The sequence below is a fragment of the Maylandia zebra genome, linkage group LG9, assembly GCF_041146795.1.
Source record: "Maylandia zebra isolate NMK-2024a linkage group LG9, Mzebra_GT3a, whole genome shotgun sequence".
NCBI classification, from domain to species: domain Eukaryota; kingdom Metazoa; phylum Chordata; class Actinopteri; order Cichliformes; family Cichlidae; genus Maylandia; species Maylandia zebra.
In genome coordinates this window covers 14,294,293-14,308,118 of record NC_135175.1, presented here as the reverse complement: position 1 = coordinate 14,308,118, position 13,826 = coordinate 14,294,293, and the positions used below count along the sequence as shown (strand labels likewise).

General features: G+C 41.5%; 1 protein-coding gene across 1 annotated transcript in view; it reads left to right on the top strand.

The window, feature by feature from the left end:
* Positions 1-1,694: 1,694 nt before the first annotated feature.
* Positions 1,695-13,826, top strand: part of LOC101488002 (receptor activity-modifying protein 3) — a 33,030-nt gene continuing 20,898 nt past the window's right edge. Inside the window, exon 1 of the mRNA XM_004569538.6 lies at positions 1,695-2,229. Within this exon, the coding sequence (XP_004569595.2) occupies positions 2,178-2,229 (52 nt within the window). The 5' untranslated portion in view covers positions 1,695-2,177. The remainder of the gene's footprint in view (positions 2,230-13,826) is intronic.

Below are 13,826 nucleotides of genomic sequence, written 5' to 3'. Positions count from 1 at the left end.
CAAATAACTGGCTGCCATTCATCTGTAGTGAGTTCGGTTGTCAGTCTGCTGTTTACCTCAGCTCGCAGTATTTGCCCACGTCTATTTACTCTGGAGGAGGCTGTAAACCTTTGTGAAAGGAGTCCCAGTTGATGAGTCAGTGAAGCTCACTTCTATCCAATGACAGCAGCGGTGAGGTGAGCTGTTGAGGATATCCTACATTTTCCTGTAGGTCAAAACTGATATTTTTGCAGCTGTTAGCCTCTGCTAGATGCTTTTATCCAGCACAAATTTTATTTGAAATAGAGCTACCGTTGTTGGGCACGTAGCAAATAAACTCTCATTTGATGTGAGAATTAAATCAAACTGGGTAGGCGTTTATAATAATGTCACACTATTCAGCTTTACTAGGGTATTAATAAGGCATTAACAAGTACTTAATTCATCATTGTTATAGCATTAATCTTCCTTCATAAATACCAAAATTCTGACTATGATTGTTGCTCTCAGTGACGTAGCAGCAGTGATAGCTGCTCACGGTGTAACAGTAATAGATGGATAAACATATGTGTATTTATAAATGACACAATAACGAGGATATTGGTCGCCAGTCTCTAGCCGAATACATAAAACATAAGTAAGCAGATATCCATTTTGACCACTATATTTAACATGGCATCTACAAACCGTGCCTACTCCTATGTATTTTCAATGGATTAATAATAAGCTTATGACAATTCAATTCAATTCAATTCAATTTATATAGCGCCAAATCACAACAAAAGTCGCCTCAAGACGCTTCATAGATACAGAGAAAAACCCAACAATCATATGACCCGCTATGAGCAAGCACTTTGGCGACAGTGGGAAGGAAAAACTCCCTTTTAACAGGAAGAAACCTCCGGCAGAACCAGGCTCAGGGAGGGGCGGCCATCTGCTGCGACCGGTTGGGGCGAGAGAAGAAAAGCAGGACAAATACATGCTGTGGAAGAGAGACAGAGGTTAATAACAGATATGATTCAATGCAGAGAGGTCTATTAATACAGCGGTCCTCAACCCCCGGGCCTCGGACCGGTACCGGTCCGTGAGTCGTCACTCTGAGACAGGATATTTCTAATTTTAGAGATAGATTTAGAGACAATCCATCAGTTTTTTAGAAGACAGTAATCAGGTTATATTTATGAGTGCAATAACTATTTTTTATAGTCTAAAAAATAATTTACTGCACCTTAAGCTTGCAAAACAGAGCTACTGTTAGACCTTAACAGTTAACTACAGAGCAATGCCAATACTCTATTCTAATTAAACTGGCTGATCCACTTTGTTAAATAGACTAAATGGGGGGAGGCAAAAGGGCTTTCCGTCAAAATCCTTTAAATCCAAACACAATCAGGACATGTTTAATTTGAATTTGAGTGCGCTCGGCTGTTGCGTAATCTTAATGTTACACAAGGCTTTAATCATTTTCTGTTTTTAATCCAGGCAGACTGATTGATAGTGCAGTGTGAAAAGAAACCATACGAGGTCAGTATTGCTTCATCGAAAGAAAGTTTGGGTCGTTGTGACCTAAAGTGGAGCAACATTTAGACCATCGGAGCTACACGATAATTAAAACGTACAAATATGACTATTTCATTTCATTTGAAAAGACTATGAAAGCTCTTTTAAGCCGCATTATGTGAGCATGCGTTCAAATACAGAATAGGCCTATTATTGGAGAGATGGTGGTGGGGAGGTGACCTGCTTTTATTTGCTCCTGATGAATCCTTATGTCATTTACATATCAACTACAATTCCGCGTCTCACTTTTAAATGTCTCCAGTCGCCTGCTGAGAATTAATTGGTAACCACTGTGTGATCCGGTGTGACTGCGCCCCTCCCCTCCCTCCCGAGGATGCAGGACGGGTTTACGGTCCTGAGTTCTGACTCCTGACGGCACAGAGAAGCTCCGCGATCATCACGAGGACAGTCCATAATCGCGCTCTGGCATCTGATTTCTTTCTTTTAATTTCTTTATTTTTCTTCTTTTTTTTTTTCTTGCGCCTTTTCTTCCCCCCTTAAAAAACACCCTTCTTCTCTGACAGCATGAAGGAACTCGCTCTTTTGGGATAATTTCAAGTATGGATCGCTTCAAATGTACATTTCCGCGGAGCTGCAGCTGAGCTTTCGTTCAAGGCTGACTGGATTCTCGCAGCGTGATGGATATAAATGAGTTCGCGGTGCTGAAACTTTTTGTTGTTGGGGTTTTAAGTGAGTATTTGATTGACTGTTTTTATTTAACTATCATTGAAATCTCCTCCTCATCCTGTCTGAGCTGTAACAGAAATTGCTTCACATAAAAACAGCTCTTTGCAGCCAGAGTTGTTTTCCATGTATCTTCATATATGCGCACTGGAGCAGGATGCTATTCTCTGATTCCGTGCTGCACATTTACACCTGCAAATGCAAATACCCCTGCGTTGGTCTGTTATATTAATGCGCTCCTCTGCACTGCCCAGCTGCAGAGCGTACACAGTCTCTTCTCTAGGAAGTGTCAGGAACATCTATCATATCTCATAACTCATGCACTGAAGGGAGGATAAGCAGTGTTGCATCACGGCATCATGCCCCAGTGGACAGACCTGACCTATATATCAGGGCCAGTGTTTTTTTTATTTCTTTTTCTGGTACAATAAAATCATGTATGAAATCAGGTTTCCGTGGGGTGCCAAATGTAGATGTTCTGATGGATGGGTTGCGTTTTGCTCTGTACTGACAGAGTGCTCAGTGGTGGCTGCCATCAGTTATAATGTGAACCTCAATAACCTGCTGTTGTGACGGAGCCCTTTTGACAGCCTATAACCTATAACAATCAAAATCAGGGAGGTATAATCCACATAATGACTCGGTGATGAAGAGGAGTTCAGTTGCAGAGACTCTTTCCACGATCTATTGAGCTGTTATATTGTTTTGGCACCATCTTGACACTCACTGAAAATACCCAGGTTTTGATTTTTAAGGACTTCTTTTCTAGTAGCTACCTCTGTACACCTGAGGTGGATAAAAGAAAAAAGCTGTGTCTAACACACTGCAGAAAGTTCTTTTTAATGACATTTTAATGCCAGTTAAGCTTGCTGTATGCTGAAGGATGTGGTCAGTGTCTTGCCAGGACCTTCAGCCCACAGTCCCCTGGACCTCTGCCATGTAACAGCTGTCAGGGCTGTAAGGCCAAGAAAAACTTAGATGGACATTTTCTGACAAGATCATCCTTCCAAAATTCCCAGTCTGCTGCAATAAAAAGCCAAAGAAAAATAAATATTATTATGCATGCACTCAGACTGGAGAGATGGCGGAATAGCCGCAGATGCTGCTACAACAAGTTATATTCCCATGATGTAAGGACGCACAGCAGCGGTTTCCTGTGACAGCTCTTGTCTGCACCAAAAGATTTTCCCATCAAGCTCCCTATTAGGGAGAGAAAGCAGATGCCGTGCGTTCAAAGAAAACCCGAACACACTGCACTGAGTTGCCACCAATTGTTTTCTTTTAGTGGAGGTCTGGCGTATTGGGTGCAGCCGAAAGTAGAGGAGAGGGTCCCCATCTGTGCTGCAGAAAGAGAGTGATTCCCCCTGACTGTGAGGCATCTGCTAAGCCCAGTAAACAGTTATTCATACTTTCTGACAGTGAGGGGAAAAAGCCCCGGGGCCCCTCTGTTTCAGCACCATGTGAAGAAGAAGAAGAAACGAAGAAAAAAATGCTGTGAAGATGTGTTTTAAAGCTCTTTTAAAATGCTATTCATAGACCTGCTGGGAGATTATAGCATGGAGCTCTTTTTTTAATGCATGCGGCTGCTGTCTTATCATCTAGACGAGGCAGACATTCACTGCTGTTTAGGAATCAAGAGAAGTCATTTTTATTAATGCTGACTGCTGAAGCAAATAAGGAATAAAGGAAAATGCAACTTAAGGCAAAAAAAGAGGAAGCATATTTTCATTACAGTATTTTCTCACCATTCACTGACAGGGAACCAACAATAACCATGTTTTTACAGGCTCCCTCAGCTCTAGCTCACACTATCTTCGAACATTTTACTAGTGCAAAACTGACGTGACAGAACAAATAAATGCCACTGCCACTGGTCAGTGTCATCAAGGGTGGGAGCAGTCAGCAAAGCCAAACTCAGCTTAGACCAGGCTTAGGCTGAAATATTTGTTTCATCCCTGGGGTGAATAAAAAAAAATTAAGCTTGTTTTTGTTTTCTTGTCAACATATTCCACAAAAAGCCAAAGCCAGCTGTTGGATTTGAGTTGACTTGACTGATTTTGAAAATGATGTGCTCTGATTAAAGCCGCTTCACCATGGTGAAGCTGGTCCCAGAAGCTAAGCAGTGTTGCGCCTGGTTAGTACTAGGATGGGAGACAGCCTGGGGATACCAGGTGCTGCAAGACTGTGGGTGGTTCAGGAGAAGGAGAGCTCTGAGGTGTTTTCCTTCGCAGTGAGAAAGTATGAATGGGGTAAGCAAGTTGGAAGTTTGGTAGTTAGATCCCTGGCTCTGTAGTCTACATGGGGAAGATACTGAAACATTTGATGTGCATGGCTTTAAGGCAGAGAGCTCTTACACTTAGAAAAGTACTCTATGTGCTTTCATGAATGAGCCATGTTACATACAGAGTAGAAAAGCACTATATAAGAACCAGTCCGTTTACCAAAAAAACCCCAACCTCTTATTTCTGAAGCTAAGTGTGGCTATTAAAAGCTCACTGGCTTATTTGATATCATGGTATTGCCTTAAAACAAGGTTGTGAAAAAAAAACAAACATGTTTTGAAATATATGCTTTTCACAAGATCCAGCCAATTTAAAAATAATCCCGTGTCCTTAGCAGAGATGAATGGCCTCAAGCTTGACAGTAACACGCTGCTAGTTTTCATCTTTTTATGAGATTTGTTAAGAAAAATATCGGTTACAATGGTGAGACACACCAGCTGTTCCCACAGGTGAAGTGTCATAAGACTGTCCGACGCTGCAGTCCTCTGCCGGGTTAATCTGACGTCATTATACTCAGGAAAGGGCACGTTTGAGTGAAAACCGATGGTGTGAGAAAGCTTTCAGTTTTGCTCGTGAACGAGTCGCTGTTACTGCTCAGCTGTAACAGCGGTGACAGCGTGTTCAGAGTGTTGTTAATCTTTCAGATGCCTGTTAAAGTTTCATGCACCATGAGGGGCTTGAACTTTGTCTCCCCGCTCATCCTGCTCATATCAAAGTCTAATGCCGAGGTCTTCCTGAGTCCGGGCTACTGTGCAGTGTTGGTGATGGACCCATTAGTCATGTCTGTCTCTTTAAGGTTTTTCACTCAAAGAACCTATTTACATGTGCATTAGTGATTCATAGATGAAACAAGTAAACATAAAGGTTATCATGTAGTAAAAATGCTGAAATGTTTTCCTTCTCACCGATCTAAATGATGCAGCCCCACAGGAAAAACTGCACGATTGAGGACTGAAGCTTAATGGAGATGAAGAAAAGCTCGATGTGCTCTTTGAGGCACAAAAGCTCCTGCAGGTCAAATAATATGAGGACTGCAAACCAGCAGCTCATTAGCTAATATTTACAGCAGCCGTCATTGCTGCTTGTTTCACAGCTACACAGCAAGAGGGCAGAGTTACCTGGAGACCGGACAGAGGGAAGGTTTCTCGCCTGCAGATCCGGCTCTAATGAGCTCGACTGGAAATGGGAAGTAAGCTGAATGTGTAATGATAGACCGACACCAGTTACTGAAGCCAGGCTTAATGACAATGTGCCATTTTATCCACAGAGGACAAAATATTTTCAGTCGCCCAGTCACTTAGTAAAAATACATACAGTTTATTTCTATAGCACATTGTTCTGTACAAGTTGTACAAAAATCAAATAAAACAAGACTGCTGAACTAGAACCGGTAAACTGGTTTTTAACAGTGTTTTAAAGTGATTGAGAGACTGAGCAGCTCTTATGTGACACAAGAAAAGCCTCTGTCGCTTCTGCTTTTAAACTTGGATCTAGGAATATTTTAGACCAGCTAGTTGTAGACCTTAGTGCTCTTTATATAATGCAGTTGACAAAGTCACAACTGAGCCAACATCTAAAGGATTACAATAGTCTAATCAAGAGGTAATAAAAGCATGAATTACTCTCTCAAAGTCATGTTGCTTGGAGGCGTACCTCACCTTACAGAAGAGCCTTTGAAATACACTTGTCTTAACAACAGATCTAATCTGTTCATCGGATTTTAAAGCACAGTGAAAAATCACAGCAGTGACATGTGGCAGTAACACGTTGAGAGGCCTGTCTTAGCTGTCATACCCATCTAACAGGCTGGATTGCTGGAAGTAAATAATTTCTCTGTTGGTTTTGTTCAGATTGAGGAAGCTTATCTCCAACCATAACTGTACATCTTTAGGACAGTTCACCAGAGCCTGAAAGGAAGCATGGCTGTTTGCTTGTGTCGAAGCTGTTTGTTTAGGTTTCTTCAGCACAGAAAGGGGTTTGCAGCAGCTGTGAGAAGGGATCATTCACAAGGCCTGCAAGATCTGCGATGCTGATGATATCACAAACTGTTGTATCGTGCAGATCTAAGACATTAGAAAGGGAAGAGACAGTTTAGAAATGTTATAGAGGAAGAGGGCCTTGAACAGGGATTGGGTAAAGTTTTATGGTCAATCAAACTTTGTCTTATAGTAGTTTTGTTGTATTTGTGATGATTTTGGCTACTGCCATTAAACTATGTACAGGGAAAGATTTCAGTCAAAGTAATCAAAGTCAGCTTCAGTTGTGCAGTGAGAACTGGACACGTGAAAGAAGTCTGATGAAACCCCTCGAGTGCTGCCACTTGAATCAGAATGAGTTTCAAAATGGCCAAAAAAAGGAGAAGAAATCTGTGGTCGTGGACGCAGAGCCAAGAAACCTCACAAGAACTCTTCATCTCCCTCCTCATTTCATTTCTACTTGAAGCAAAACCTGGAGAATAAATTATCCCCGGCTTGCGTAACACAAGTCTGCAACAGAGCCCCCCGTGGCTTATTTGCAGCGGTGTGTGTGTGTGTGTGTGTGTGTGTGGGGTTATCTGTCAGCTTCTGACAAGGAAGAAGATTGTGAAATGAAAATGATGATTTCTCTGATTCTGTTCGACATATTTTAAAACCCTATTCTGACCTTTCCATTTGGAGTCTTGTAGAGTTACTGGAGTCCACAGCTGAGTTTTTCTTGTAGTAAAGAGGAGTTTATTAATATTAATAATGCTGGGGAGGGCTTTGCTTTTAATGTTCAGACCTGCTTAATGTCTGTCCGGTCCCTTAAAGGGCTTTCAGACAGGATGTGACAACGACCTCTGAAGTTATTCCCGATGGTTTGTGCCGCTCGGGCGGTGATGAGGATGCGATTGGCCAATAGAAACCTGGCACACAAAATGAAGGAAAAGCTCATGCTTTATGTTTAATTTGCCTTAATTATTTGATACAAATTTGTGTCGTAGACTGTATATAAATGATAGAAGTAACCACTGTAATGATTTGTTGAATCCCATTCTGAACCCACAAGTTCAGCGAGGACGTTTAATGTCGGCATTTTCACGCGAGATTATGTGTAATTAATGTGTAGTCACATTTCTTGGGAGGTGCATGTCAAGGCCAGGCTGTAGGTTATGGTTAAGGGTTTCAGATGGGTTTGCGGATATGACAAAGTTACAGTGCAGATTTCCCACTGACCTGTACATCCCCAGTAAAACTTACGTGTGCTCCCAGTATATCTAAAGACTTTTTAAAGTTTCTTAACTGAGGTATTGAAGTACGCAGATTATTTCACTGATCTAATTGCAAAGTTCAAGTAGAAGTTCTGCACTGTCCTTGTTCAGCTCCTCATGTCAGTTTGCTTTAGTCATGCTCTACAATGATGGGATTCATCTTTTCAGGCATCAGTTGGCATTAGTAAATTTTAAATTCTAGAATTTCCTTCTATTTCCTACATATTAATAAATATTTGTTTTTTAGCTAACAAGAGGACTCCTGAATAGTCTGCTCACTAACCCACACACTGGTAGGCTTCACTGAAAAGATGGCATGGCTGGAGCCTAAATGTGTCTAAATGTTGTGTTTCTAAAGCTAACATATACAGGTGTAATGTGTGGGCACTGGGGCTTTAGCACATGCAACAGTCAGGCTTTCTTTTGTAAAGTAACATTAAATGGGAAATATAATGAATAATTTTTCACAGCAGTCAGCTTAACGTTCCTGTGTTTTCAGCACCCAGCAGTCCACTGCATTAATATTCATTCATAATACATAATTGGTTATTATAAGCTAAGTGGCCAGCCGTATTTGCATTCAGAATTTGATTCGGCTAACTTTTAATTGAACACTTTTGCAGAAGGACTCCTGCACTCGTGCCATCGCTCTCTGAGGTACCGGGCACTAAGAAAGATGATCATTAAAGGTCTTGGATTCATTAATACCCTCAGAGCACTCCGGTCTGTGCCGAGCCTCTGACTAAGCCTCTCAATTTAAAGTTGTGATAGAGTGACTCTGGGTTTCACATGACAAACTTTCTCTCTGCCTGTGTTTTCCCCTCTGTGCCTCTTCTGCTGTCCTTTCTCTTACACCCTCCTGTCTCTCAGGCAGACAGATGAGCATTTTTTTTGGCACTGTCCATGGCAGAGGTCTCTCACAGTCCTGGACAACCAGCTGACAGAAAGAGAGCTTTTTACAGCTGCAGCCCTTTAATATAATCTGTGGGGAACGAGGCTAAATGTTAATCTGGCTTTCTTCAGCACTGTGTAAATCACTGATTGGATGCTGACATAGCTCACCACCGTGTCACAGCATTTTCTAAATTACAAGGATTGATGGAGGAATTTAATAAAGGGATTTGTCTGGATGTACACATAATTTCTTCACGTCATATGTCTATTTATCTGTCCAGCTGTATATCCATCACATCCAGGATGAGATTTTGGCCACAGTCACCGTGGTAATGCAGTCCTCTGCTGTGTGCTGGCTTCTTACTGCAAAGACGGTGCCAAAGGGCTCTAATTAATGGCCAGGACAAGTTGACATGTTTACCACAGATCTCTGCTGTGTGTGTGTGTGTTTACTGCTGCAGTCCTTCAACAACTTTGGACATTTGAGAAAAAGTGCAACTTTTTTTCCCATTCTGACTGAAGGGGAGAGAAAATTGAATTTAAAACACTCAGTTAGCTCGAGCATGAGTACCTGTTTGAATCTCATCATGGGGCCAGAGATCTCAGATTTGTCACTGAGCCAATTTTGGACTTTTATTTGGGAAGTAGAGGTGGGTTTTTTTCAGCAGACCTCTGGATTTACAGCTTTGTCTTGTTCTTTGTATCTATGCAACTGTTTTCCGTCTCCATGCCATTTGACGTTTGTTTCAAACCCGACAGAAAGTGGCTGATGTGTCCCGATGGTGTGACGCTGGTTTTGTCTTTCTTCAAATAAGAAGACACAAAGTGGCTTCAGGCTGTTTGAATCTTTGTAGTTTTGAAATTAAATGCTTGTCTGAGGTTGTAGAGTGAGGAAAAACAGATGGAAGTCTGAATTCTAGTGTGGGTTTTACAATTGAAGAAGAGCAGTTGTGCTGTTTCTGCGTGTTCCCAGATTTTTTTAATCATCACATCCATCTTCCCGTCAGCATCCATCCATAACCAGCAGCTTGCACTGATGATCTGTGTAAGGGCACAACTCTTAATGCTCATGTAAGCTGAAAATAAAGCATTTGAAGTAGATCTGCACTCAAAAATATCCTTCACCCTCAACACACGTGGAGCAATACTTCTGAGTAAAATGCAGCTGAACTATATAAACTCAAAAATAAAATCATTAAGGAAAACGCACTTGATATAAACTCAGTTTATTACTAACCGATTACATTTCATTTGAATAGATTCCATAAAATGTAACATTTTACTTATGTACGAAAATTAAATGGACACGTTTTATGTAATCAAACAGCTAAACTCAGCACTTTGGGCATAACTTTTATTTTAGTCTTGGACTCTGTTACAGTAACTTTGTATGATTTACAGTTCATTGAGTTCAGTTTTAATAATACAGAGAAATCCTCCGACATTCAAATGACACTCTCTGAGCAAGCACTTAGTGACAGAGTGAAGGAAAAACTCCAGATCTGTGTGACAACCATATTAATGGTAAATGGTAAATGGCCTGTATTTATATAGCGCTTTACTAGTCCCTAAGGACCCCAAAGCGCTTTACATATCCAGTCATCCACCCATTCACACACACATTCACACACTGGTGATGGCAAGCTACATTGTAGCCACAGCCACCCTGGGGCGCACTGACAGAGGCGAGGCTGCCGGACACTGGCGCCACCGGGCCCTCTGACCACCACCAGTAGGCAACGGGTGAAGTGTCTTGCCCAAGGACACAACGACCGAGACTGTCCAAGCTATTAAGAATATCTTCATCATAAATGACATCACAGATATCAAAGAGGAGGATAACCTGTCGATCGGTGGCGTGTTTGGATCCATCTGAAGCTTCAGTGTTCGGCTCAGTGGATTTATCGTACATTCACTGACCTCACTATTTGAAACTTTGTTTAATGTAAGCATCCACAATTGTCACACTGTATATATGGCAGAAAATGAGGAAAAGCACAGTGGGTCCACTTTAAATGAAAGCACTTCATTTAGATATTCCCCGACAGACAGAAATGTCGAATGCTCGGCGCTCCCACAAACAAGCCGTGATAGCTCATCGACAGATTGCCCCCATAGGGGCCCGTTTTCTGTTGAAGCCTGGCTGTAATTTTCCTCTCCACATGGTAAATGGACTGCATTTATATAGAGCCGTTACCCCAGAAGCCCATTGCAGTGTCTCACATTCACCCACAACATGCTGCTCCACCACCTCAACTGCTGGTGCCCTACATTTATACAAACAGTATAATGGGAAGGGTAAGAAGAGCATTTATCTGCGGAAAATCCCTTGTCATGGTTTCTCCCTTCTCCATCACTGGTATTTTATTTCTGTCTGTCTCCGTCCTGGCCATCCAGTAGTCCCCCTCTTCTCCTCCTCATCTTCCTGCTTTTGTTTGCCAAGTACCCAGAGTTCCTCTGTGTCTTGCACATCTGTCTCATTCTCCAGTCTCGTCTTCCTCTCCCTCCTGCTTGACCCTCAGATCCCCTCAGAGGGAAGACTCCACTCTTGATAGAAACAGCCTGGACACTCCTTCTCAAGCCTAGACGGGGTTATGGTGGGAGCAGAGAAACAGCTTGTGTTGTCAGACCAATTATTTATACCTTCTGTAAACAGTCTCACCAGGAGTGGAAGCATTTTAGCTTGTTTTCTCACCCATGTAGTGCTGTCCAGGCATGGCTTGAAGTGGGTGGGAATCACGGGTCAGTTTCGGAAAGTTGAAAAAATGATGGATGGATATTTGGATGGGAGTTTCCATAACTCCATCAGTTTCCATCAGTTAGGGGAAACAGTTCAGACCCGTTAGGAGAGTGGAAACCCCCCCTGGGTTTAATCTGTACTGAAGTGAAGAAGCAGTTATAGAGAGGTGATTTTTAAGACTGATATCCATATTTGTTGATTTAAAAATCTAATATTACAAGATATTGACCAATATTTTCGTTTTTGTCATATACAATAAACATAAACAGATTTTCTCAACATTTATAATGTTTTTATTCACTGGTTTGCGCTTCGCCAGAATCTGCTCGGATCAGCTGGTTATCCTGTTTGTGCCAAATATGTGTTTCCAACAGGTTGCTCAGTGCACTCTGGTGGTAAAAGGTGTTTTTACATATTTTTGTTTTTACAGTCATTCTCTTCTTTGATTTTTAAATTTTCATTTAACGTCTGTTATAAATGCCGAACCAGCAAAGCTGCTATTGGCCGATAAAATCAGCCAAATGGGTCGGGCTCTAACAGTATTACTTTCTAATCTTTGCTCTTGTTTAATTTTAGCCATGAAAAACCAGTTTGGGATCCAGAAAGAAATGGTGCCAACATTTGAACAATCACCTCCCTTCAAATTTACCTCATTTGTTCCTTTTCAAACTCCCCAGTGGTTTTTTCTGCCAACATCTCTATTGTTTAGTCTCCTTGACAGAGTCACTGAATTAATTTCTGTTTGCCTCACCTGGCACTTCAGCTGGTAGGTGCATAATAATCACTCAGCAGTCTGTCACTCTGGCTGTGCCTCACTATAAATCCCTAAGGCTTGTTCCAATGGGGGCCGAGTGAGAATAGAAACTGATCACCATTTTTTGCAATTTCACTTCTCGGTGTAAAATGATTTCCTTTGACTGGGAAAGAAAAGGCTTTCCAAAGAAAGCTGAATCCATAAAAAAGTCACATGTGTGTCTGCCAGGGCATTTTCAGATCTGCAATAAACATCTGAAGCTTTTCATCAATTCTGAGCCTTCTGCAACAGCAGCAGCAGCAGCAGCTGGCTTCAATGGTTGACTGCTGAGAAATCCAGATTTATTTTACTTTAGCAGGAACCCTCCTGTCATTGACAGATGCCACGTTGTGCTTTGAGCGATGTCTCCAAATATGGCAACCAATATTTGATGGATATGAGTTCATAATTGCAAACAAGAATTTTCAAACTAGCTGCAACAAAGTTATTGCTCAAGTTATTAATTAACGAGGAAGAGCGGAAGCATAAAGCGGAAAAAGGTAAGAGACATATGGCAGGTAGTCTCATCCGCTGATTTTTTGAGTTAGGAGTTTATACTGGCAACCTCTGAGTTCCCTTTAAGAGAACATGTAATTACAACGTTTAGAGCTCAAACAGGTCATGTGGCTCAAACTGTGTATAATGTCATATTAACAGACCAACAGACAATTATCACTGTCAACTCTATGGATGTTTGGCCAGCAGCTTCAGCTTTTTCAGTTTTATCAATTTTATTATTTATATAACACCAAATCACTATGACCGTTGCCTTGAGGCAATTAATTAGAAATCCTTGAATAAACCTGTTTGAAAACAGTCCCCTGTTTTCATATGGGACAATTTTAAACAGAAAATGAATGTGGAAATACTTAAAATATCAGCCAGTCGAGGTCAACTTTTAGTGCGAAGGTCACCACCGGTGCAGAACGCCGTCTGTGAAATTTCCAGCGGCGAGAGTAAAATGCATTTTGGAGGCTAACAATGAAATATTGAAAAATCTGCAGTGTATAATGAGTGAGTGACAAATAAAAAAGGACCTTGGCACAGAATTGAATCCGCACTTTCACTTCAAGTAAATATATACTCTGAACTTATTAATGAAATATGAAAAAAACAGTGTAGGGAGCATAAACTCTCTGTGTCTGCTATAAAAGGCCAGTTTCTCAGACACAGCACGCACTGAGCAAAATCGATACAGGATTTACTGTCTCACAGTTTATCCCAGGGATCACACAATGGAGCGCCAAAAAAAACTCACCAGGACAGCTTTTCTTTTGGAGTTTTTTGTGGTGTGACTTCACATGACCCAAACAGGTCAGCCTTTCTATTACAACAACATCCTCCCATTGCCTTTTTGTTGGATCAGTACCCCACAATTGCCACTGCACTCCAGCTGCCTGTTAGAAGGTCACACAGCTCCAGCGATAATAAGAATGATTGACAGCGTGTCTGTCTGTGTGTCACAGTTATTACTGCTGGAAAGGGCTAGGGAAATCAGTGTTAATGGATTACAAATTCTGGTTTCTGCTCTGAGAACAGGTCAGCATTAATTTCAGGAAGAAGGAGAAGTACTTCTGGCACATTGGCTTTAGTATCTTAAATTTTTTTTTATCACAGTCAAAAAGCGCTGCCAGTAGTTGGGGGAAGCTTTCTGGAAACCAAAGG